This window comes from Coregonus clupeaformis, chromosome 19 (genome assembly GCF_020615455.1).
Source record: "Coregonus clupeaformis isolate EN_2021a chromosome 19, ASM2061545v1, whole genome shotgun sequence".
Classification (NCBI taxonomy): domain Eukaryota; kingdom Metazoa; phylum Chordata; class Actinopteri; order Salmoniformes; family Salmonidae; genus Coregonus; species Coregonus clupeaformis.
The window spans coordinates 10,084,261-10,108,579 of record NC_059210.1 but is presented as its reverse complement, the minus strand read 5'-3'; the positions used below and the strand labels follow the sequence as shown (position 1 = coordinate 10,108,579).

General features: G+C 40.7%; 2 protein-coding genes across 3 annotated transcripts in view; both read right to left on the bottom strand.

Annotated features, from left to right (window-relative positions):
• Positions 1 to 445: 445 nt before the first annotated feature.
• On the bottom strand, positions 446 to 9,946 carry LOC121531631 (troponin T, cardiac muscle isoforms-like). Of its 2 annotated transcripts, none has more exons than XM_041836957.2 (12): positions 9,781 to 9,946; positions 8,345 to 8,393; positions 8,214 to 8,224; positions 7,892 to 7,913; positions 6,888 to 6,945; positions 6,289 to 6,405; positions 6,104 to 6,181; positions 4,161 to 4,274; positions 2,269 to 2,381; positions 1,967 to 2,057; positions 1,436 to 1,473; positions 446 to 626 (listed from the first exon to the last, which is right to left on the bottom strand). In XM_041836957.2, the coding sequence occupies exons 2-12, from the start codon at positions 8,374 to 8,376 to the stop codon at positions 587 to 589; spliced, it is 714 nt and encodes a 237-aa protein (XP_041692891.1). In that variant the 5' UTR covers positions 8,377 to 8,393; positions 9,781 to 9,946; the 3' UTR covers positions 446 to 586. The 2 variants fall into 2 exon arrangements, with proteins under 2 accessions (XP_041692891.1, XP_041692892.1); XM_041836958.1 differs by lacking the exon at positions 9,781 to 9,946 and adding an exon at positions 8,843 to 8,871.
• Positions 9,947 to 12,488: 2,542 nt separating this feature from the next.
• Positions 12,489 to 24,319, bottom strand: part of LOC121531483 (non-muscle caldesmon-like) — a 30,837-nt gene continuing 19,006 nt past the window's right edge. The window contains exons 13-15 of the mRNA XM_041836721.2: positions 21,337 to 21,405; positions 14,814 to 14,850; positions 12,489 to 13,222 (exon numbers count right to left, since the gene is read on the bottom strand). Of these exons, the coding sequence (XP_041692655.2) occupies positions 13,206 to 13,222; positions 14,814 to 14,850; positions 21,337 to 21,405 (123 nt within the window). The 3' untranslated portion in view covers positions 12,489 to 13,205. The remainder of the gene's footprint in view (positions 13,223 to 14,813; positions 14,851 to 21,336; positions 21,406 to 24,319) is intronic.

The following is a 24,319-nucleotide window of genomic DNA, read 5'->3' as shown; positions in this document are numbered from 1 at the left end:
GTGTTGTTGATATTTACAAAGAGCAGAAAAGTGCCACTCTGATGTAGAATAAGTGTTGGTTATTGGTTGGCGTGAATGCACCATAGTGCAGCTGCATACCGTACACTTCTATGTTCTCTGAATGTGATTTCATGTCTTTTTTCACCTAACAATGCTACACCCAGTCCTATGTGGGTTGTTTTGACTCGTGACTGTACGTCTGTCACTGAAAGTGTTTGCAAGTTATCTAGTGTATTGATAAGGTCATGTGTACTACTATGTTGAAATGAATAATGATAATTTGTTGTAATAGTAGGCTACGTGAATTTATGAAATACCCACAATACCATGTGGGAAAACGATCAGTAGTAAAAGTAGAACGGTCAGTGCAGGGCTGAATTGTGTGGCAACATCTAATTTGAAGTGACAGGTTTATTCTGTATATTCTCAAAAAGGGGTACCAGGGTTGAGTGACTCATTTATTGACTTGGTACATGTGATCCATTCTGACGTTATGCCATAATGATGAACACGTATACAGACACATTATTATCGTGGATGGATCTCCAGTCACGGCTGTCTGCCCTTGACCATGGCGGCAGCTCCTTTACCTCACCCGGCCCATCTTCTTGCCGCGACCTTTGGCGCTGAGAGGGGCAGGATAGGGTTAAAAAAGCTGAATGGCTTGGCAGCCAGGTAGTCAGCCCAGTAGTGAAAGTCTCTGCTGCAGCACTTTCCTGCATACTGATTATTTAACTCTTCACCCTTGAAGTGTGCACTTGTTCACTCCCCCTCATACAAGGGGGAGTCAGAGAATCCGACGGCAAAAGTGGTACACTTATGGGTCAAGTGTGAATTAGTTTAATGGTTTCAGTCAGTCCATCAGTTACACAGGCTTTTAGTTATTTTGGCTTGATTTTTATGATGGAATGGTTGTATTGTGCTTCAATTTCAGACCAGACCATCTTGGCAGTTTGTATCGTGACCACTTACAACGTTTTGAAGCTATCGTGCAGTGACAATGCTACATACAATGCAGACACACACACACACAGAGACGGACACAGGCGGTGTAAGCGATGGTCATGGCTATTTCTTTGGTTTCAATCAGGTTTTCTGTTACAATGTCTAATAGAGTGATTGGCAATGAATGATAAATGCTTGTTCCACTGGTAAATAAATGACTGTCCCTGCTTGGGAGTTTGAAAGGAATGATGGGAAATGGAGTTGTTGATGGAATGGCAACCAGTGAGTCCAATTAAAACGAAAACCACTATTCTGGGTCTTGTTCATTAGGCACGAAATGGAAGAAACTGTTCCAAAATGTACTCTGTACTCATCCAATAAGAGATGCTTGTCTGTTCTGTATTCTACTTGTTTTTCCATTTTGTACCCTAATAAACACGAATTCTGATGTCCCTCAAAGTCCAAAATTCTGGACCGCCGTGTTACTTACCTCTGGTGGTCCTGGACCCGAGTGAGAAGCTGGTTAATCTGTAAGGACACACAAGACTTGCTGTAAGCGTTTAAACAACACTTTTTAGTTACTGTGGAAGAAACCTGCACAGGTGGAGTCCATCTGAGAGGTGGAGAGGAACCCAGGAACGGGATGATACTATAGACCTCAGAATTCACCTGTAGTTTAACCTGTTCACTAGTACTGTAGTTCACCTTTCATGTACCGACCAGGGTTGGGGTCAATTCAGGAAGTACTTTCAAATTCTAAGTCTCTTAAATGTTTTTCAATAAGGAAAATGTCGAATTGGAATTTGGTTTACTTTCTGAATTGAAATGGAATTGACCCCAACCCTTGTACCCACTGCCTGGGACCTCTCTCATTGCCATCCGAAAGCAGACAAGACTATCTCGCAGTATTCCCCAGATCCCAGGGAGGTTGAGAGGAGAAAGGAACCCAGGAACTTGCCGATGTATTTCATTGAGGGTGACTGTTGCATACTCGTTTCTGTGTTAGGTCTAGGTGACTTACATCATACTTCTGTTTCTTGAGTTTCTCACTGAGGTCAAACTTCTCTGCCTCCAACTCCATCATCCACTGCCACATCTCACTGGCCTTCTCCCTGTCGGGCAACAGTGGATCAGAACACTTGCTTTCTTGCCCCAAAGAACCTTTGTTGTCTCACTGAAGAATCTACATCACTCTAAACCATTCAGATAGTCATGTTCAGTCATAAAATGAAAAACGTCAGACATAAACCATCATAAATAATTATGATAACACTGTCAGCTTTTCTGAGGACAGGCAAATTCTGAATATGAACTATGACATACTTGAGTTTGTCCTCATTCAGATGGTCGATGTTGAGAGGTTTCCTTCGGTCAGCAAGAATCTTCTTCTTCTTCTCCCTCTCTGTCTGTTTCTTGGCTCCTTTGCGGTTTTCGCTCTGAGCATTGAAAAATGGGAAATACGATTGTTCTCAGAGATTTTGTGTAAATACACTACCGGTCAAAAGTTTGGACACTGCTACTCATTCAAGGTTTTTTTTTAAAATATATTTTTTAAATATTTTCTACATTGTAGAATAATAGTGAAGACATCAAAACTATGAAAAAACACATATGGAATCATGTAGTAACCAAAAAAGTGTTAAACAAATCAAAATATATTTTATATTTGAGATTCTTCAAATGTCCACCCTTTGCCTTGATGACAGCTTTGCACACTCTTGGCATTCTCTCAACCAGCTTCATGAGGTAGTCACCTGGAATGCATTTCAATTAACAGGTGTGCCTTCTTAAAAGTTCATTTGTGGAATTTCTTTCCTTCTTAATGCGTTTGAGCCAATCAGTTGGGTTGTGACAAGGTAGGGGGGGTATACAGAAGATACCCCTATTTGGTAAAAGACCAAGTCCATATTTTGGCAAGAACAGCTCAAATAAGCAAAGAGAAACGGCAGTCCATCATTACTTTAAGACATGAAGGTCAGTCAATATGGAACATTTCAAGAACTTTGAAAGTTTCTTAAAGTGCAGTCGCAAAAACCATCAAGTGCTATGATGAAACTGGCTCTCATGAGGACTGACACAAAAATGGAAGACCCAGAGTTACCTCTGCTGCAGAGGATAAGTTCATTAGAGTTACCAGCCTCAGAAATTGCAGCCCAAATAAATGCTTCACAGAGTTCAAGTAACAGACACATCTCAACATCAACTGTTCGGAGGAGACTGTGAATCAGGCCTTCATGGTCGAATTACTGCAAAGAAACAACTACTAAAGGACAGAAATAAGAAGAGACTTGCTTGGGCCAAGAAACATGAGCAATGGACATTAGACCGGTGGACATTTGTCCTTTGGTCTGGAATCCAAATTGGAGATTTTTGGTTCCAACCGCCGTGTCTTTGTGAGACGCGGTGTGGGTGAACGGATGATCTCCGCATGTGTATTTCCCACCGTAAAGCATGGAGGAGGAGGTGTTATGGTGTGGGGGTGCTTTACTGGTGACACTGTCTGTGATTTATTTAGAAGTCAAGGCACACTTAACCAGCATGGCTACCACAGCATTCTGCAGCGATACGCCACCCCATCTGGTTTGGGCTTAGTGGGACTATCATTTGTTTTTCAACAGGACAATGACCCAACACACCTCCAGGCTGTGTAAGGGCTATTTGACCAAGAAGGAGAGTGATGGAGCGCTGCATCAGATGACCTGGCCTCCACAATCTCCTGACCTCAACCAAATTGAGATGGTTTGGGATGAGTTGGACCGCAGAGTGAAGGAAAAGCAGCCAACAAATGCTCAGCATATGTGGGAACTCCTTCAAGACTGTTGGAAAAGCATTCCAGGTGAAGCTGGTTGAGAGAATGCCAAGAGTGTACAAAGATGTCATCAAGGCAAAGGGTGGCTACTTGAAGAATCTCAAATATAAAAAATATTTTGATTTATTTGTTTAACACTTTTTGGGTTACTACATGATTCCATTTGTCTTATTTCATAGTTTTGATGTCTTCACTATTCTACAATGTAGAAAATACTAAAAATAAAGAAAAACCCTTGAATGAGTAGGTGTTCTAAAACTTTTGACCGGTAGTGTATATTTTTTAAATCAAAATATTTTGGAGGAAATGTTCATTGCCCCACATTACTTGGATGCTTCCGTTACACTATTATCAATATCTTTATGATAAAGAATACGCAGGTTTTTAAAAATGTTTTTGGAGATACCTTCTGCTGGATACCTCCATACTGGTGGGTCATGTTGGTGAGAGCCTTCTTCTTCTTGGCGTCATCATCATGCTTCCTACGCTGGTCCTCTGCCTCCTTCCTTTCCTTCTCCTCCTGCACACGGAGCATTAGGGAAGAAAGACACTGAGCATTAGGGAAGAAAGATACGGAGCATTAGGGAAGAAAGATACGGAGCATTAGGGAAGAAAGATACGGAGCATTAGGGAAGAAAGACACTAAGCATTAGGGAAGAAAGATATGGAGCATTAGGGAAGAAAGACACTGAGCATTAGGGAAGAAAGAAACTGAGCATTAGGGAAGAAAGACACTGAGCATTAGGAAAAAAAGACACAGAGCATTAGGGAAGAAAGACACAGAGCATTAGGAAAAAAAAGATACAGAGCATTAGGGAAGAAAGACACTGAGCATTAGGAAAAAAAAGATACAGAGCATTAGGGAAGAAAGACACAGAGCATTAGGGAAGAAAGACACTGAGCATTAGGAAAAAAAGACACAGAGCATTAGGGAAGAAAGACACGGAGCATTAGGGAAGAAAGACACGGAGCATTAGGAAAAAATATATACAGAGCATTAGGGAAGAAAGACACTGAGCATTAGGTAAGAAAGACACTGAGCATTAGGAAAAAAAGACACAGAGCATTGGGAAGAAAGACACGGAGCATTAGGGAAGAAAGACACAGAGCATTAGGGAAGAAAGACACGGAGCATTAGGAAAAAAAAGATACAGAGCATTAGGGAAGAAAGACACAGAGCATTAGGTAAGAAAGACACTGAGCATTAGGAAAAAAAGACACAGAGCATTGGGAAGAAAGACACAGAGCATTAGGGAAGAAAGACACAGAGCATTAGGGAAGAAAGACACGGAGCATTAGGAAAAAAAGACACAGAGCATTGGGAAGAAAGACACAGAGCATTAGGGAAGAAAGACACAGAGCATTAGGGAAGAAAGACACGGAGCATTAGGAAAAAAAAGATACAGAGCATTAGGGAAGAAAGACACAGAGCATTAGGGAAGAAAGACACAGAGCATTGGGAAGAAAGACACTGAGCATTAGGAAAAAAAAGATACAGAGCATTAGGGAAGAAAGACACAGAGCATTAGGGAAGAAAGACACTGAGCATTAGGAAAAAAAAGATACAGAGCATTAGGGAAGAAAGACACAGAGCATTAGGGAAGAAAGACACGGAGCATTAGGAAAAAAAAGATACAGAGCATTAGGGAAGAAAGACACTGAGCATTAGGAAAAAAAAGATACAGAGCATTAGGGAAGAAAGACACTGAGCATTAGGAAAAAAAGACACAGTGCATTAGGGAAGAAAGACACAGAGCATTAGGGAAGAAAGACACGGAGCATTAGGAAAAAAAGATACAGAGCATTAGGGAAGAAAGACACTGAGCATTAGGAAAAAAAGACACAGAGCATTAGGGAAGAAAGACACGGAGCATTAGGGAAGAAAGACACGGAGCATTAGGGAAGAAAGACACGGAGCATTAGGGAAGAAAGACACTGAGCATTAGGGAAGAAAGACACGGAGCATTAGGGAAGAAAGACACAGAGCATTAGGGAAGAAAGACACGGAGCATTAGGAAAAAAAGATACAGAGCATTAGGGAAGAAAGACACTGAGCATTAGGAAAAAAAGACACAGAGCATTAGGGAAGAAAGACACGGAGCATTAGGGAAGAAAGACAGAGCATTAGGGAAGGAAGACAGAGCATTAGGGAAGGAAATATCTAGCAAGATCCATCATAGAAATTACATCCACAACCTGTTGCCACGTTGGCCATTAGAAGTTATATTGTTTTAGTCATATGTGGTCCTGTGTGGGTCAGTTGGTAAGAGCGTGCAACACACAGGTTGTGGGTTCAATTCCAGCATAGAACACACATTGGCTAAGTGTCATAATGGAGAGAAGACTCACCGCAACCCTGGCCTGCCTCTCTTTCTCGCGCTCTGCACGATCCCTCTGCTGCTCTGCCCTCTCCGCACGACGTTTCTCCTGCACACGCACAGACTCAGTGACAAAGTCATTATGTGTCGCGTTGCCATGTTTCTAGGAACAGTGAAAGAACATTCACTCTCCAGATTCTAAAATGGCCGACTCACAATCCTGTTGACGAGAGTGATGAGCTCCTCTTCTTCCTTCTTCCTCTGGATGAAGTGAGACTCGATCAAAGACTGGAGCTCAGACAGGTCCTTCTCCTGACGCTTCCTGTGGATGTCCTGACCACCACAAGGAAGAATCAGATTAAGTAATAAGAGTTGTGTGTTTTGGTAAGACATAATATACACGTAATACACCCTGAAAATAGTCATTTCCCTAGTTAGACGTAATCTTTTATTGACTTTCTGTACCTCTCATTTGCTTCATTTTAACAGGAGACAGTTGGAGCAAATCTGTCACAAATGGTAAGTTCGTTTTTTTATCATGATGTGTGTGTAGCAGTGGAGGCTGCTGAGGGGAGGACGCCTCATAATGAATGGCTGGAACGGAGCAAATGGAATGGCATCAAACACATGGAAACCATGGAAACATTTGTTTAATGTATTTGATACCATTCCACCTATTCCACTCCAGCCATTACCACAAGCCCATCCTCCCCAATTAAGGTGCCACCAACCACCTGTGGTGTGTGTGTGTGTGTGTGTGTGTGTGTGTGTGTGTGTGTGTGTGTGTGTGTGTGTGTTTATGTGATTCAACTTACATCAAAATCCACTTTCTCGCCATCAGGCATCTTTGGCACAGAGATGTTTGGCACAAACCTATGGAAATGAAAATTGTGTGTCTAGAGTATATGTAATCTCAATTTGAGCATTTCAGTAAATGTCACATTATCTTTCAACATCATTTATAATGTAACGTATAATCTGTCAGGGGAAAATAAAAAAAGAGCCACCCAGAAACACTTGGAGGCAGTGTTGCCAACTTAGCGACTTTGTCGCTATATTTAGCGAGTTTTCAGACCCCTCTAGCGACACATTTTCATAAAAGCGACTAGCGACAAATCTAGCGACTTTTTCTGGTGTTATTGGAGACTTTTGGAGACTCTGATGTGAAAGCACGTATCATTCTTACTCTTCTCAACGAGCAGCGGGTGCTGCCGTGGGCCCCGGGCCCCACCCCCGTCCCAAAGCACTCACAGGCGGCTCAGTCCTCGCGCAGCAGTCCCTCCCAGCTGCAGTCAGAGCAGGAGATGTTCACCCCTCCCCGTCCAGACTGCAAATGAATCGCGCATGCGGGAAGCCGCCGCTGGCTGATCCCGCCCTGGCTTACATTCAGGGCGGGATGTAAATGTAGGGTGTTTTTTTACTCACTTTTTGTCTCTCCCACAACGTTATTCCTCTCTCCTACAGCGTCCATCACAGTTACATGCACATGTACTATTATTTTTTATTTTTTTTACAAATGGGCCTGGGGTGACCAGTGGATCTGTTTACCCTTCTCAGCTTTAAGACCTAAACCAAAGCAAGGGCTCTTTTCAACCCGCATCGTGGAAGTTCAGCTTTACAGCGTGATTTAAATTTAAAGGCAGTGTTCCCGCTTTAGGAGAGACTGCATTCACGGTGAACGCTGCATTCACGGTGAACGCTGCATATGTTTACATTTCTATTGCGGAATCTGTAACGCTTCAGCGTTACAGATTGAATAGAGCCTTAAATCATAGTCTGTCAAATTCATTCATGATTTAGGGGTAATCTAAAAACTTACTTTGGTTTGGGCTTGGATCCATCTGTAATAAAGGACAGTGACTCTCTTAGCTTGATCATATCATATAAAAGGTTGTAAGCATTATTAGAAGGATTTCATGTTAATCAGGATAGAATAGTCCTTTTGAAGTTGTAGGGGATGGGGTCATAAAAGTATAATTGTGTAATAAAATATACAGGGCATTTGCATATACACAAGCAGTGAATCTTTCAAATTGACAAAAATGATAAAACATTTCTCAAATCGCCACTAATCTAATTCATTAAAATGATTTGAGTAAAATCTCAATTTATTGACAGACTTACAGACAAAGCAATCTTACCTTCTTCCTCCCTTCACAAAAGAAGTGGCGTGAAAACAAAATAAATATTTGATTAGTTTGATATAGTGGAAGGTTTTAAAACATTAAATATATATAATAATAATAATAATACAAATACATATGATACTTACTGCACTTCCTCCACTTCTTCTGTGTCTGACATTTTGTTTTATCTGAACCCTAAAATACAAGATACACCTTTACTTGAGTACATGATAATGCTATAAGAGTAAGCCATACAGGATAACAACACATTGTAGACTAGGCTACTATCATCACCTCCCAGCACTCAATCTTTCTCACACAGCACTCAATCTTTCTCACACAGCACTCAATCTTTCTCACACAGCACTACATCATTCTCACACAGTATTCAGTCAATCTCCCTCTCACAGCACTCCGTCTTTCTCTTGACATCTGAGGTATTGGCTCTGGCTTGCTGACTGGCTCAGAGGACATTGTCAGTCTGATCAATTACTTAGCTCGTCTTAGAAGAACACTATATATGCCTAAACTGTTTATTTAATGAGGGCTTGATCCAAACAAAATTGCACTCATCCATACTCCCTACTATAGATACAATGGGTCTACAGCAGGTCCTCTTCTGACCAGTGGAAAAAGAAACATACCTTTGTAACTGAGTCTAAACTGGGAATGGTGGCCAAGGACACCGTCTGCTTTAGGCACTAACAGGACAGTCAGTGATGTACTTTAGGACAGGTGGGCAGTCCCAGACCCTTCACCACTCATGAAATTGATCGTCATGTCATGCCTGGTGATGTCTAACGGCTTGCCAGAACCCTGTCAGTGGCTTTAGAAATGTCTGTAATTCTTCAAATGGTGTTAAATGAAAACCATAAGCCTAACCCTCATGTCATATTCTCTCTCAATGTGATGTGATTAGCCAGTGATGCTATCTGAATGTGGTTTTAGTTTGACGTTATCTTTTTGTTTTGTTTTACGTTAATTTTCTCACAGGTAGTGAGTTAATTGGTATTTGTTCGGTCATTATATTTGTTGGATTCTGATGTTTCTGTATATATAAAAAAAAGTCTAAATATTGGTCATAAAACAAATGTAGGTAATTATTTATTTGAAGAGTACCTACATGAGGGCTTCATAACACATTCATAACAAATACATAACACATTCACAAGCAGTACAATTTTTGAAAGTGTTATAAAGTCCTTATGTAGGTACACTTCAAATAAAGGGTTACCAAAATGGGTGAAAGCCCCCCTTCCCCTAGGCTCAATTGTAGAGAGAGTGAATTGTCTGCAACTTTTATGACCAATCACAGGATTTTGTATTATCATTTTACTATTCCCTTAACATTACATAATTGTCTTTCTAAATGGTATTCACAATTAGGATGCAGTCCATTAAGTCAATAGTTAATAACCAGCCCATGTAGCCCATAATAATATACTATAGCAGAAAACCACTCATCTTCAAGCAAAGAATCATTAAAAGTTGATTGATTTCAATACAATGTAAAGGTCTGTCTGTGATGAATACCAAGGCAGTTATGTATAGAGGTATGCCAGTATGAAGTAATAACCCTTACCTGAGCCCAAGGCAGAGAGAGAGAGAGAGAGAGAGAGAAGAGGGATACCGATACAGAGGCTGCAATTCTTTGGGGTTCAGAATCCAAACAGGTTTAGGTTTGGCCATCAAGTCTACATAGCGTGTCCCTTCCTACTCATGTGACTGCACTGCCCTATGGTTGTCCAGCTATTGTTAGAACCTTAGACAATGGAACCCCAACATATCAGAAGGCATACTCATGCACACACATACATGCGCGCACACACGTACATGCAAGCACTTTACACACAGGGTTTTGTTGAAATTCCTACCCTACACTCCCCTCCATGAAAATCATCACAGGTCTGTCAACAGATTTTCATCCATCCAAATATATATATTTTTAAATCTCATGAAAGACAAAACATCACAAACAAATCACAAGACATTCTCAGCATTGTTTTATTTATTTATTGCTGTAGCAGGGACAATGAACAAGCTTCAAACAATACCTTCAAACGAGACAGTCCTTTACGTTATATGAGTTACTTACAATACTCTCCATTTACACAAGGACCATTGACAAAGATGGATACTACCTCATATTCAGAATGTCACAGTGAAACATTCAGGTGAGTATAGCACTGTATGTTAATTAGAAGCCTAGTACAGTATTCTATTGTGGTATAAATCAGTAAAGTATGTAAATAAAGTAACAAATGTTTTGTCATACCTGTAGTATACGGTCTGATATACCATGGCTGTCAGTCAATCAGCATTCAGGGCTCGAACCACTCAGTTTATATTGTGGTATAAATCAGTAAAGGATGCTGTATTTTAGACAGACGGATCTTTGCTTTTCCCCTCAACTTGCAATATGCTGCAAATCTCATATAATGTTGCTTTCCCACGGTGTTTCAAAATGGTGCAAATATAATTAGAAAACACTAACCTTTAAAATACGAAGCATGATTAGAAATTATTACAACAATAAAAAATAGGACATTCTCAAAAAAGGCAAAAATTTTTGCTTGGAAACTATTTTATTTTAATTTCTTGGTACTTTTACCCCTTTTTCTCCCCAATTGGTAGTTACAGTCTTGTCCCATCGCTGCAACTCTCGTACGGACTTGGGAGAGGCGAAGGTCGAGAGCCATGCATCCTCCAAAACACGACCCTGCACGCTTAACCCGGAAGCCAGCCGCACCAGTGTGTCAGAGGAAACACCGTACAACTGGCGACCGAAGTCAGTGTGTAGGCGCCCAGGCCGCCACAGGAGTCCCTGGAGCGTGATGGGACAAGGAAATCCCGGACAGCCAAACCCTCCCCTAACCCAGACGACGCTGGGCCAATTGTGCACCACCTCATGGGTCTCCCGGACACGGCCGGCTGTGTCACAGCCCGGGATCGAACCCGGGTCTGTAGTGACGCCTCAAGCACTGCGATGCAGTGCCTTAGACCGCTGCGCCACTCAGGAAGCCTTGCTTGGAAACTAAACTTCATTGTTGAAAACGTTGGTATAAAGCCTAGTCTTAGTCCATATAAAAGTAAATAAATATCATATTGTTCACTTTAGTCACACTTTTCCTGGATAGTTCTTAATTCCATGAGCCTTGTTATACACTAAGCCCTTTACGTCCTCATGGATACCAACTGAAGTCAAGCCCAACTGTCATTTACCCTCTGATAAACTTGCTGCAGTCCTACGCATTATTATTGGAAGGGTTTAGCATCAGCAACCAGTGCTTATTATGATAGTAAGTTGTAGTTCATGGTTTAGGTCCCCTGTAGAGAAGAGCTATTCAATATATATGGTGTCCATATTAGGACAGCCTTCTTATGACTATGTGGCAGTCCGAATATAAAATAAGTCAAGTATGTAAAGGACCATCAGCCCAGATCCAGCTTAGCGGGAGCAAGACAACACCAAAGTATCAGTCAAATAAAAGTATATTTGGGAGGATAAAACAGCTGTGATGCAGTAATACTCATTTAGTCATTTCCACAAATTGAGTACAAAATGTGAACACATCTCAAAAAAGCTGTGATAGTGTTTACTGCTAATTCATAACTAAAAACTAAAATACCCCATACATAGGCCTACTGTATGACTGAATAATGTGAATATGACATATATACTGAGTGTACAAACCATTAGGAACACCTGCTCTTTCCATGACCAGGTGAATCCAGATGAAAGCTATGATTCCTTATTGATGTCACTTGTTAAATCCCCTTCAATCAGTGTAGATGAAGGGGAGATGACAGGTTAAAGAAGGATTTTTAAGCCTTGAGACAATTGGGACATGGATTGTGTGTGTGTGCCATTTAGAGGGTGAATGGGCAAGACAAAAGATTTAAGTGCCTTTGAAAGGGGTATGGTAGTAGGTGCCAGGCGCACCGGTTTGTGTCAAGAACTGCAATGCTGCTGGGTTTTTCACGCTCAACAGTTTCCCATGTATATTAAGAATGGTCCACCACCCAAAGGACATCCAGCCAACTTGACACAACTGCAAATTCTGAGGGCAAAAGGGGGTGCAACTCAATATTAGGAAGCTGTTCCTAATGTTTTGTACACTCAGTGTATGTCAGAGGAGGCTGGCGGGAGGAGCTATAGGAGGACGGGCTCATTGTAATGTCTGGAATGGAATAAATGGAAAGGTATCAAACACATCAGACATGGAAACCACATGTTTGACTCCGTTAGATGAATTCCATTCCAGCCATTACAATGAGCCTGTCCTCCTAAAGCTCCTCCTACCAGCCTCCTCTGGTGTAGGTAGTACATATTTATGATCAGACTGCCCGCTAATGTCAACCTTATGCAACTGGAAGCTTTCAGTTCACTATGGCTATTTAAATTCTTACTGTATCTCTATAGAATACATTACATTTTGGATGACATTTAAACAACTTTTACAATTATTTTGAAAGTTTCATATAAATTCTTTGAATTATTTTGTTTATCAAATAAATTAAGTCAAGCCCAAAGGGGTGGGGTTAAAATATATTTAATTACTAACATAAATTATTTCCTACAAATGTGGTTGATCAAATGATATTTTCACAGCATTGATTCTATTAGGACGTACGAGGGATTGTGCAAAGGCTGTTTCATTCAAAATCTAAAATACCTCATAAAATACAGGGCTTTAAATACAGTGCTAATATGTATTTTGGGATGGTATTCAAATGTTGGCGCATGTCTCCCATTGACATCAATGAATGATTTACACAAAAGTAAGAGTTAAACGTGAGGATCTCAACTCTGAATACCACCCAAAATCAATAACCTGTACTCCCTCCCTCCCCCTTTCCTAAAGCATAACGTGACCCCTGTGACCCCTGTGACCCCTGTGACCCCTGTGTGGTTGTAATGGATATATTTTGGGTTATGAATACACATAGTAGAGTCTTGCATTTCATCAGTTGGGGCTTCTTCCTCAGGGTTTTTCCTCTGTGTTGTTAGCATCCAACACCTGCTGAGAGACAGGGGGGAAAAGATCATTAGTCCTGAGGAAAAGTCTCCAACAAAAAGTGACCAAAAGCCACAAAAGTCTTATGAAGTGGAAAAACTGCGCAGAAAGTGGCAAAATGTTGCAAGCAAAACAACCAGAACAGCCAATCACTTTAAAATAAAGCAGTGAGGTAATTCTAGTACTAAGTGAGTCATACTTAATTAAATCACAGAGAGAAGTATGTATCCACTCCTTCAGACAATGGCATAGCTTATCAAACTTTATTAGGTGTTAATAGAAACAATGATTGATAAACAAGTAATCTAATGTAAGAGCTGTTATTCAAAATGTTTGTGTGTGCACGTACAAGCATGCGTTTGTGTATGTGAGCGATAGTTTGTGTATGTGAGCGATAGTTTGTGTGTGTGTGTGTGTAGCTGTGTATATCAGACCCAGTATGAGACCTCTGTTGACACATACTCTGAGGTCTCTGCAGTGACACTAGAGTGATTGATAGCTGTACCATTGTCATTTGCCCTTCAATTCATTCCCCAGGGGGCTATTTCAGCTGAAGAATTGCGAAGGTTGCAAGGGTGGGGGCGCTATTTAGGGTGACACCCAAAAGGAGTGCGGCAGCTTTTCCATTCCCCCAAGTCTGACTCAGTGGTAGTATCCTGAGAGGAGATCCCTAGTTGGGCTTGGATTGGGCTGAGGGTGCTACTGATAATACAGTGTATACTGTAATGGGGAACTAGAAAAAGTACCACTGTCGGGGGAAAGATGCTTGGGCAGAAAGGCGTACTGTAATCAACATGCCCCATAGGTGTAAAGTCTTTCTGCGCTGTGTCAGTATTTACCGATGCAATTGTACTGTGTTACTAATCTCACTCAACAGCCATTGACCTACTGGGAGAACAAGCCTTTAAAACATTAACGTTGAGTGTATAAGCCTGGTGACTATGCTGCCTAAAGGGCTGGTAATCCTCCACAGCACACAGGCATAATGCAACAGTAATGTGACAATACAAGCAGCTGCTCTGTGGCATCAAGCCGACGCTCGGCACGGTATTCGGCGGGTCCAGGTGGCATGGGGTGAACTACGCAGGATTGGGGGGGGCTGCATCCCAAATGGCACCCTAAGTAGTGCACTACTTTTTTACCAAAGGGCCAAAAGTAGTGCACTACATAGGGAATAGGATGCCATTTTGGAAGCAGCACAGTGACATGGTAGCCATCTAAGGAGCATGAAAGGTTCTTTATACAGGGAAACAAGGTCAGGGGGAACAGCGTCTTTAAATATAGAACAGCAATGCAATGCAGTGAGGACATGTGAAGGAGCCGTGCCCAAAATAACAAGGAGATTTGATTGGCCAGCGGAACACAAAGAGGAGGATGGTTGTAGGAGTTGTGGACACTTGGCTCCATGGAAGAGGGTTCGTAAATAAATTCAAGCTGTGTGTGTACGTGTGTCCTTCAGAAGAGACACATTTTCCTTAGTCTCACCTCCTTTTGATCTGTGACGATGTCAATCACACCAGGTTTGGAAAAGCCCTGGTTCAACAAGCACGCACGCATGCACACACACTCACACACACACCATAGTGAGAAAACTCACCATTTGTGACAGATTTGCTCTTGCCTCCAACTGTTACCTGTGAAAACAAATGAGAACTGAAATGAAACGGGGGAAAAGTTACTAAACCATGTAATCTTTACCAGTGTGACTGTATTTCACGGTGTATCATGTCTTACCATGGGCCAATCATTATTACTTATTAACATTCACAAACTGAACAAAAACATAAATGCAACATGCAACAATTTCAAAGATTTTACTGAGTTACAGTTCATATAAGGAAATCAGTTAATTTAAATAAATTCATTAGGCCTTAATCTATGGATTTCACATGACTGGGATTACAGATTTGCATCTGTTGGTCACAGATACAGAAACACAGTAGCGGCGTGGACCAGAAAACCAGTCAGTATCTGGTGTGACCATTTGCCTCATGCAGCGTGACACATCTCCTTCGCATAGAGTTGGTCAGGCTGTTGATTGTGGCCTGTAGAATGTTGTCAATTGCATGCACCCTTAAAACGTGAGACATCTGTGTCATTGTGTTGTGTGACAAAACTGCACATTTTAGAGTGGCCTTTTATTGTCCCCAGCACAAGGTGCACCTGTGTAATGATCATGCTATTTAATCAGCTTCTTGATATGCCACACCTGTCAGGTGGATGGATTATCTCGGCAAAGGAGAAATGCTCACTGACAGGGATGTAACAAAATGTGTGCACAAAATTTGAGAGAAATACGCTTTTTGTGCTATGGAAAATTTCAGGGATTTTTTATTTCAGCTCATGAAACACTTGACATGTTGCGTTTATATTTTTGTTCAGTGTAGTTCAGGGTCATGCATTTTAACGTGCTGAAATGTCTCAAACAAGGTGTGAGAGGGAAGAAAGTGTAACTATGTATCAGTAAACCAGAATTGAACATGACTGTGTTAGAGGAGGAGACAGAGGTGGGGGGAGATACATTCCATCCCAGTGCTTATTGTGTATGACCACATGTACAGTGGGGCCCGAGATTATTGACACCCTTGAGAAAGATAATAATAATAATAATAATAATAATAATATGCCATTTAGCAGACGCTTTTATCCAAAGCGACTTACTGAGCAATAATAACTGTATATAAATAAATAATTAAAATACTGAGCTATATTGTATGCAAAAACATTTTGGGAAATTATATTATTTTATACTAATACAATTGCTCAGATAAAGAGTGACTCTACAAACATGTTGGATGCATTTGCAGTTCGCTTTGGTTGTGTTTCAGATCATTTTGTGCCCAATAGAAATGAATGGTAAATAACGTATTGTGTCATTTTGGAGTCACTTTCAGTAGTTACAGAGGGTCAAAAGATCATGCTAACCTCGCATGTTATTGGTAATGGTGAGAGGTTAGCATTTCTTGGGGGTATGATCTTTGACCCTCTGTAACTTTCTCACTCATCATTATTCACGATTCATACAGGTTTATCCGTAATCATGATAGCATCCACATTAATGTAGAAGTGTTTAGAAACATATTCTGTTCTTATTTACAATAATAGTGATTTCAAAATGACACATTACATTATTTACCATTCATTTCTATTGGGCACAAAATGATCTGAAACACAACCAAAGCGAAGTGCAAATGCATCTAACGTGTTTGTAGAGTCACAAGCTTGATGTAGTCATTGCATGGAATATGGAACCAAATACTAACCTTTTGACGACTTTATTTATAAGAATCTTTAGGGGTGTCAATAATTTTGAACCCTACCTTTTCTTTTTTTGAAAAAAAAAATATATATTACTTGTTAAATAAAATCTCTTTCTCTGAGCAATTTTATGAGTATAAAATAATATAATTGCCCAATTTCATACAATATAGCTCAGTATATCAATCATTTATTGTACACAGTTGTTATCGCTCATCTCTATCAAGGGTGTCAACCATTTGGGACCCCTCTGTATGACCTGACTGGCACAGATGTATTTAGCCTTCACACCAAACTGCTGAGCAATGCAATCCATATGTCCCTTCACATAACATATAGAGCATTTCCCTAAATAAGGCTTGATGAAACATCAATGGTGAAAAGCCACATCAAAAAAGTACACTTCCCAAAATGCCATTCTTCGAGTCTAAGCCATTGGGCTCCCGAGTGGCGCAGCGGTCTAAGGCACTGCATCTCAGTGCTTGACGCGTCCCTACAGACCCCCTTGTTCGATTCCAGGCTGTATCACAACCGGCCGTGATTGGGAGTCCCCAGTGGCGGTTCTAGACACATTTTACTAGGGGGGCCAAGGAGGGGCCAGTGTTTAATCAGGGGGGCACACATAAAAAAACTGGCAACACATGATATTCAAAGATTATAAACTTTATTTTACTTTAAAATCATATGACATTTATTATAACACGTATTTTGTACAAGAGTGCAGATGCAAGAGAGATAGTGCCATAAAAATGAAAAAATAAATAAATATTTTTTTTTTTAAAAAGTACAGGGTACAAATACAGGGTTCATATTCAATGTGAACAAAACTCCAGGATACAACAAAGGGTACAACAATGTGCCATTTCCTATTTATGGAAGCCCCACTACTGTGGACAGTTGATTCCACATTTTGTTTTAAGAAAGAAAACTTTCTGAGTGATTTATAAACAAAACACACTACCCTGTATCCATTTAGGTAAAATAAACCAAATCAGAAAAGAAATTCAATTCAAAGAGGCTTTACTAGCATGACCATATTGACATACAGTATTGCTAAAGCACATAAACAGGAAAACGTGTTACACATTAACATCCAGTAGTCCAATAGGATGCAGACAATAAACATTAAGTTAACATTCGTTTAAAAGCAACAATCATGTCAACACAATGTAGCAATATGAACAACACTGATGGATATCAGCAACAACATGAAAACAAGAATATTACAGGTGTCTGTGTGTGTGTGTGTGTGTGTCTGTGTCTTTGTGTACTTCACTGTCAGTTGATGAGCAGGTGTACAAAAAAAGGCTTTACAACATATATGGGCAAGTCCATTTAGGACAGCACATTTCCACCATAGTTCACATTAGGAAAAAATGACAGCATGCTCACTAAACAAACATATACTACATATACCTTTTTATTAGGGGTGTAACGATTCGTTTTAACAACGATTCGATTTGTATCACGATTCGTGGTTGTCGATACGATTCAAGGACGATATTGGTTCATTTAGAACGATACGATCCGAAACGATTCAGTGACTTGAAATCGATTCAGTAACCTTTTAGCCAAAAATTCAACCAGTGTGACTGAAATAAATACCTGGTAACCAGTTGCATTTTAATGGCTGGCAATAGTCTTGATATTTTTAACAGTGTTTCATGACTCCATGCAGACCATCTGGTATTATGAAACTTACCAAAAGTCTCACAAGTCCGTCTGTTATGGCCTGTGCGGTTCGGTCAGCACCCAATTCAATCAGTCCAATAAAGTCTGAAGTAAACTCTCCGTTGCTGGACACAGACACAATGTAAACTATTTCCTGCTCAGTTTTTGTGATGTCCTCAGATCCATCAAAAAGCATTCAGTAAAGGAACATCCTCAGAATAGGAAGACATGGGACGTGCGTGTTTAGCTTTATGGAAAGAGAAAAATATTAAACAGAGCTTGCCGCTGTTCTTCATTCAGCTTGTCTCGGCGACTGGACATTTATTCTCGGCTCGCTTTTTAGCAATGGCTTGCGCCACATTCGTGTGCTCCTTGCTCTTTTCATGTTTGTCAAATAAAGGATGGTTGAAATTCTTTGAGCCTTTATAAAATGCACCTGTTTTGTCTGCTAGATGTGGATTTGAGCGGCAAATCTTGCACTACATTTCAGTGCGCTCATCGTTAGCTTCAAGCCACTTTTCCGAAAAAAGTATTTTCTTCGGCTCTGGCTCCAGTTGGCGTTTCTTTGTAGGTGGCGAAACGCCAAAGAATCTGCTTAATGTCTGTTGCTTTTTGGACATCCCTGACAGTAGTTGACAAGCAACATGTCATGTGTAAGGTTAGATGAGAAGATCGGTCAAGTACGCAAAGGCGCGTAGTAACACAAGTGGCATTACGCATTCCTGATTTTTGTCGCGCTTGCGTATCTGCGTACCAGTTATGTGCACCCCTGCATATAACGTCTGACGTGCTTAAATCCAATGGGTTATTTCCTAGTATCGATACAATCGATTTATTACATTTTAAAACGATGTTAGATCGATATATGTTGTCCAAAAGGCCAACTCGCCAAGCACAGATCGATGTAGTTGGATCATATGAATATAAATCGATACATCGATGTAGTAGATGGATCGTTACACCCCTACTTTTTATACACATTTTTTTTCAGTAATGTTTTAAGAGTGAAAGGGAAGTAAGCAATCGCTCATCATAGGATCATACATATTTCAGTTACAATATTAGTTACAATATTAGTGTTAGTTAGATCATCATGTCAAAGCTGGACCTGCAAAGTCTGAACGACACAAGTGTGCAATGATTGGAGTGATTTTGTTTCTTTTTTCTTGCTTTGCTTGTTTTCAAAAGGAAAAATCATAGTTGGTAAAAAATTAAATAAACTTTCGTTGAAAGGTATCACACTGTATAATTTACAAATATCTAAAGAGGTTTAGTGGATGCCATAAAACATCTGTGGAGCTTGAAGATTTGTAGTACATAGATGTTTGGCAGAGATAATTCAAAAGAATAAAATCATAAACTCTATCTATCTATCGAGAGAGAGAGAGAGAGAAGTGTTTCCTTAGAGCAGTACATGCAGCAATCACTTAATGGAGTGATGTCATAATGGGCCACAAAACTTTGGGGATGTGGATGGAAAGTTACAGGCAGGAGAGGGGAACCAACAGAAGCAGGTCTTGAGACATGAGTTTGCCCCTTTTTTGAAAACCTCTTGAGAGAGGATTGGTGGGATATATATACATACATACAAACATACATACACTCTAGTAGTGTGTGGAACTACTGGTACTGTGAGGAAAAAAAGATAGATGATGTAAAATGAAAAATAATAAAACAAGGAGTCCTCACCCTCTTCTTCATCCTCCTCACCCTCTTCTTCATCCTCCTCACCCTCTGGAATTTCCCTCTCTTTGTCAGACCCCTCACTTTCATCACATGCTGGCTCTCCCTCTTCCTCAACTTTCTCAAAACCTCGATTTGTTTCTCTCACTTTTTTGTTTGCTGGGGCAAAAAATGACTTTATGTCCCTTCCTCGTTTCATGATAACTATTAGAAGAAGAAAAAACGTAGGGGCATGCATTACATTTTGTTACCTAACCATCCCTCCCTACTTAACACTGGCAGATAACCTGTTGATTACTTTACTAAAAATGTATTTGTTATCGCGATGCAACAGCCAAGACGGATGAAGTTACGTGGTTAACATCACAACATTGTGTAGACCTAGCAAGGATAGCCTACTAGCCTACTTTTTTGGGTGCGCCACTCTAATTTACCCGTGTAGAACGTTGCCGTGTAGAGCGTTGCATTAGTTCCGCTTTTGGCGCTCGCGTGTAAAATAGTTATAAATTCATAATTTTTTATTTGGTCAGCACGGGGGGGCCACAGGGGTGGCCAGGGACATTTCCAGGGAGGCACGGGCCTCCCCCGGCCTCCGTGTAAAACCGCCACTGGGAGTCCCATAGGGTGGCGCACAATTGACCCAGCGTCGTCCGGGTTTGGCCGGTGTAGGCCGTCATTGTAAATAAGAATTCTTAACTGACTTGCCTAGTTAAATAAAGGTAAAATCAAAAATAAATAAATGGAAACTAAGGATGGCCACATACTGTACAAACAGATATACTGCACGTGAGAAGGCGATATGGTGATTGATTTGATAGGACATAGTGGGAATCCAACCCACATGAGTGAGGTAAGAGAATACATCTAATCAGAATCAGACCTGTTTCTGTTCTGATTGTTTTCTTCCAATAAAGGTGCAGCTGACCCATTGTGTGTCATGGTGTTGGTGTTTGACGGAGAACACGTAGGTGAATAATCACAGCAAGTTAAGTTAACTTAGTAGCCTGCTGTTTTGACATCTCCCACGGTCATTGTTTGGTATCAGATAAACAGATCTAGGATCAAGCTAAAGACTAAGTGCCTGGTGGTATAATCTGCAAAACATTACTTTTCCTCAATACCAATTACTTCTTCCGCTCGTCGAGATTTAAAGGTGCAGTCAATTAAAACGATGCTTCAAATGGGGAGAAAATAGGATCACAGAATCCTGTTATTGTACTGGACACCCTAAGAAGCATTTGATATCTTTGTCACTCTGTAAATAACTACTACAGTACTGTGGTCCAATCCCTAATTGACCCCTAGACCCTAGACCCTAAACCCAACACTTGTGAAGAACTGAGAGATTGGACAGGTGCTCGCAAATAATTATGGCAAAATTCCACCTAGCTTATAAGAGGGCAAGGTGGAGCTATCACAACATTGTTTACACCCATCAAATCCTCTCAGGCCTGTCTGGGGTTAGGGGTTGTTTCGGGACAGGGCCATCGTCTGGTCAACTAGCTCACCTTAGAAGGGGAGGAGCCCTTTGTTTCCCATAGGCTGCGCTTGTTGCCGACGTCAACAGGCTTCAGGTCCTGCAACAGAACACAGAGCAGAGCGTGACGTAGGGAAGGAGACATAGTGAGGCTGTAGGGCATTTAATCTGAACTAAAGCATGGATGGAACTACGCTGGATGCTAACAAGTGCATCAATGGTTGGTGAATTACTAATAATCTATTGGTTAACTGGAGGTTAATGTTTCCATCAATGGTGCATTCAAGAATGTACTTTTTAAAGATATTAGATGCACCTTGCTAATGTAAGATATGCTTTGGACCATACAGTACCTGTCCCACAGTTAAAATGAAGCAGAAAACAGAACTGAAAAGTCCAGAAGGAAGGAAAGTTGAAGAGGAAGACCAAGAGGAAGAAAACTGCAAAGCTAGTAAAGTAGAAGAGAAGGAAATAAGTTGTTAAGCAACAGTAATTGAAAGATAGAAATGTCCTCAAAAGAAATAGACTACCTCAAAAGCTAAATACAAATCTAACCTAAAGATGTAATTTTACATGCAGAAGAGTGCTATAGAACTTCTCTCCATGAGAGGGAAGCCTTGTAGCGTTCACGTAAAATAAACTTGGCTCCTACAAGTTCTTGTGGCTGGTAGGAATGGGACTAAAGATATCCCCTCATAAATTTCAGGTTAGAACAATGTGCCTTGTCAATCAACAGTACGTCTGTATGTGGAAACATAGGTTCACACACTGTCCTGACTGTCTCTAAAAGAACAGGGAAGATTAGCCTGCTAGCTCGCTATAAAGAATAGGACACACTCACTGTCATCACACTATTTCAAATGACCTTACTATCACTGGATATGGCTAACTTTATTTTGATATACATCCAATTTAGGATATGTGTACAGAAATTATCTAGTTCAACTCTCTAGTTTTGGTCTAAATTCTAAATTAAACAAATCAACTGTTTTGAGAAAGAAAAAGTTGGCTGTTATGAAATTGGTCATCAACTGAAAACATTTGAGGGACTTGACCTTTTGTTCTAGTCTTAAACAGAACTCCAGACTGAGCCGCTCTCTGATTGGTCAAATATGGACAGTCACAATGTCACCAAGATCTACAATGTCCCCTTGAGACGCTGTTTACACACTTACAGTGCCTTCGGAAAGTATTCAGACCTCTTGACTTTTCCCACATTTTGTTACGCTACAGCCTTATTCTAAAATGTATTACATAAAAAAAAATACTCAGCAATCTACACACAATACCCCATAATGACAAAGTGAACACAGGTTTTTATAAATGTTTGTAAAAAATAAAATAACAATTCATATTTACATAAGTATTCAGACCCTTTGCCATGAGACTCGAAATGTTGCTCAGGAGCATCCTGTTTCCATTGATTATCCTTGATGTTTCTACAACTTGATTAGAGTCCACCTGTGGTAAATTCAATTGATTAGACATGATTTGGAAAGGCACACACCTGTCTATGTAAGGTCCCACAGTTGACAGTGCATGTCAGAGCAAAAAACAAGCCATGGGATTGAAGGAATTGTCCGTAGAACTCCTAGACAGGATTGTGTGAAGACACAGATCTGGGGAAAGTTACCAAAACAATTCTGCAGCATTGAAGGTCCCCAAGAACACAATGGCCTCCATCATTCTTAAATGGAAAAGGTTTAGAACCACCAAGACTCTTCCTAGAGCTGGTGGTGGCAGCATCATGCTGTAGGGGTGTTTTTCAGTGGCAGCAACTGGGAGACTAGTCAGGATCGAGGCAAAGATGAACGGAGCAAAGTACAGAGAGATCCTTGATGAAAACCTGCTCCAGAGCGCTCAGGACCTCAGACGGGTGAACGTTCACCTTCCAACAGGACAACGACCCTAAGCACACAGCCAAGACAACGCAGGAGTGGTTTCGGGACAAGTCTCTGAATGTCCTTGAGTGGCCCAGCCAGAGCCCGGACTTGAACCCAATCGAACATCTCTGGAGAGACCTGAAAATAGCTATGCAGCAACGCTCCCCATCCAACCTGACAGAGCTTGAGAGGATCTGCAGAGAACAATGGGAGAAACTCCCCAAATACAGGTGTGCCAACTTTGTAGCGTCATACCCAAGAAGACTCAAGGCTGTAATCACTGCCAAAGGTGCTTCAACAAAGTACTGAGTAAAGGGTCTGAATACTTATGTAAATGTGATATTTCCGTTTTTAATTTGTAATACATTTACAAAAATGCCTACAAACCTGTTTTTGCTTGATCATATGGGGTATTATGTGTAGATTGATGAGTGGGAAAAAAACAATTTAATCCATTTTAGAATAAGGCTGTAACCTAACAAAATGTGGAAAAGGTCAAGGGGTCTGAATACCTTCCGAAGGCACTGTATATATGCCATGGTGTGCACATACTTGAAAATACTCTACCAGCTGTAAGATAACCTTAAACCTATCAGAGCCAAGCAATGTGAAATATTGCCTCTGAGAATGGCTGGTGTGGAGAGGGCAGAACCAGGAAGTTATGTTGGCTCGATGCCACCTGGCACACAGAGATCATTCTTCTACTGCTCGCTTGGTATTTTTCTGACCAGTAGGCGACACGTCTGACATGATGTGTATACAAATCCTATTTCAACTTGTTTACGCTAGTATACTGGACTACCTGTAGCTACCACTACCAGCTCTCACAGTCTCACGTCAGAATTAGACGTTCATCCATGTTTCTCAAACGTAAAATGTATAAGTGTTTAAGGTTAAGTTTAGGCATTAACTCCAAATTCTTACGGTTAAACATTAACTCCGAATGGTTAAGGTTTGGGATAGGCTTAAAACAAAAAATATCAAAAACAACTTTCTATCACTGGATTCGAACATACAACCTTTGGAATCAAAAGCAGCTGCTTAAGCCGATCCGCCATCTCCTTCCACAACCCCCTAGCAAAACCAAAACCTACTTGACGGTAACAGCGCTCATTGTTGCCTCTAGTGTCC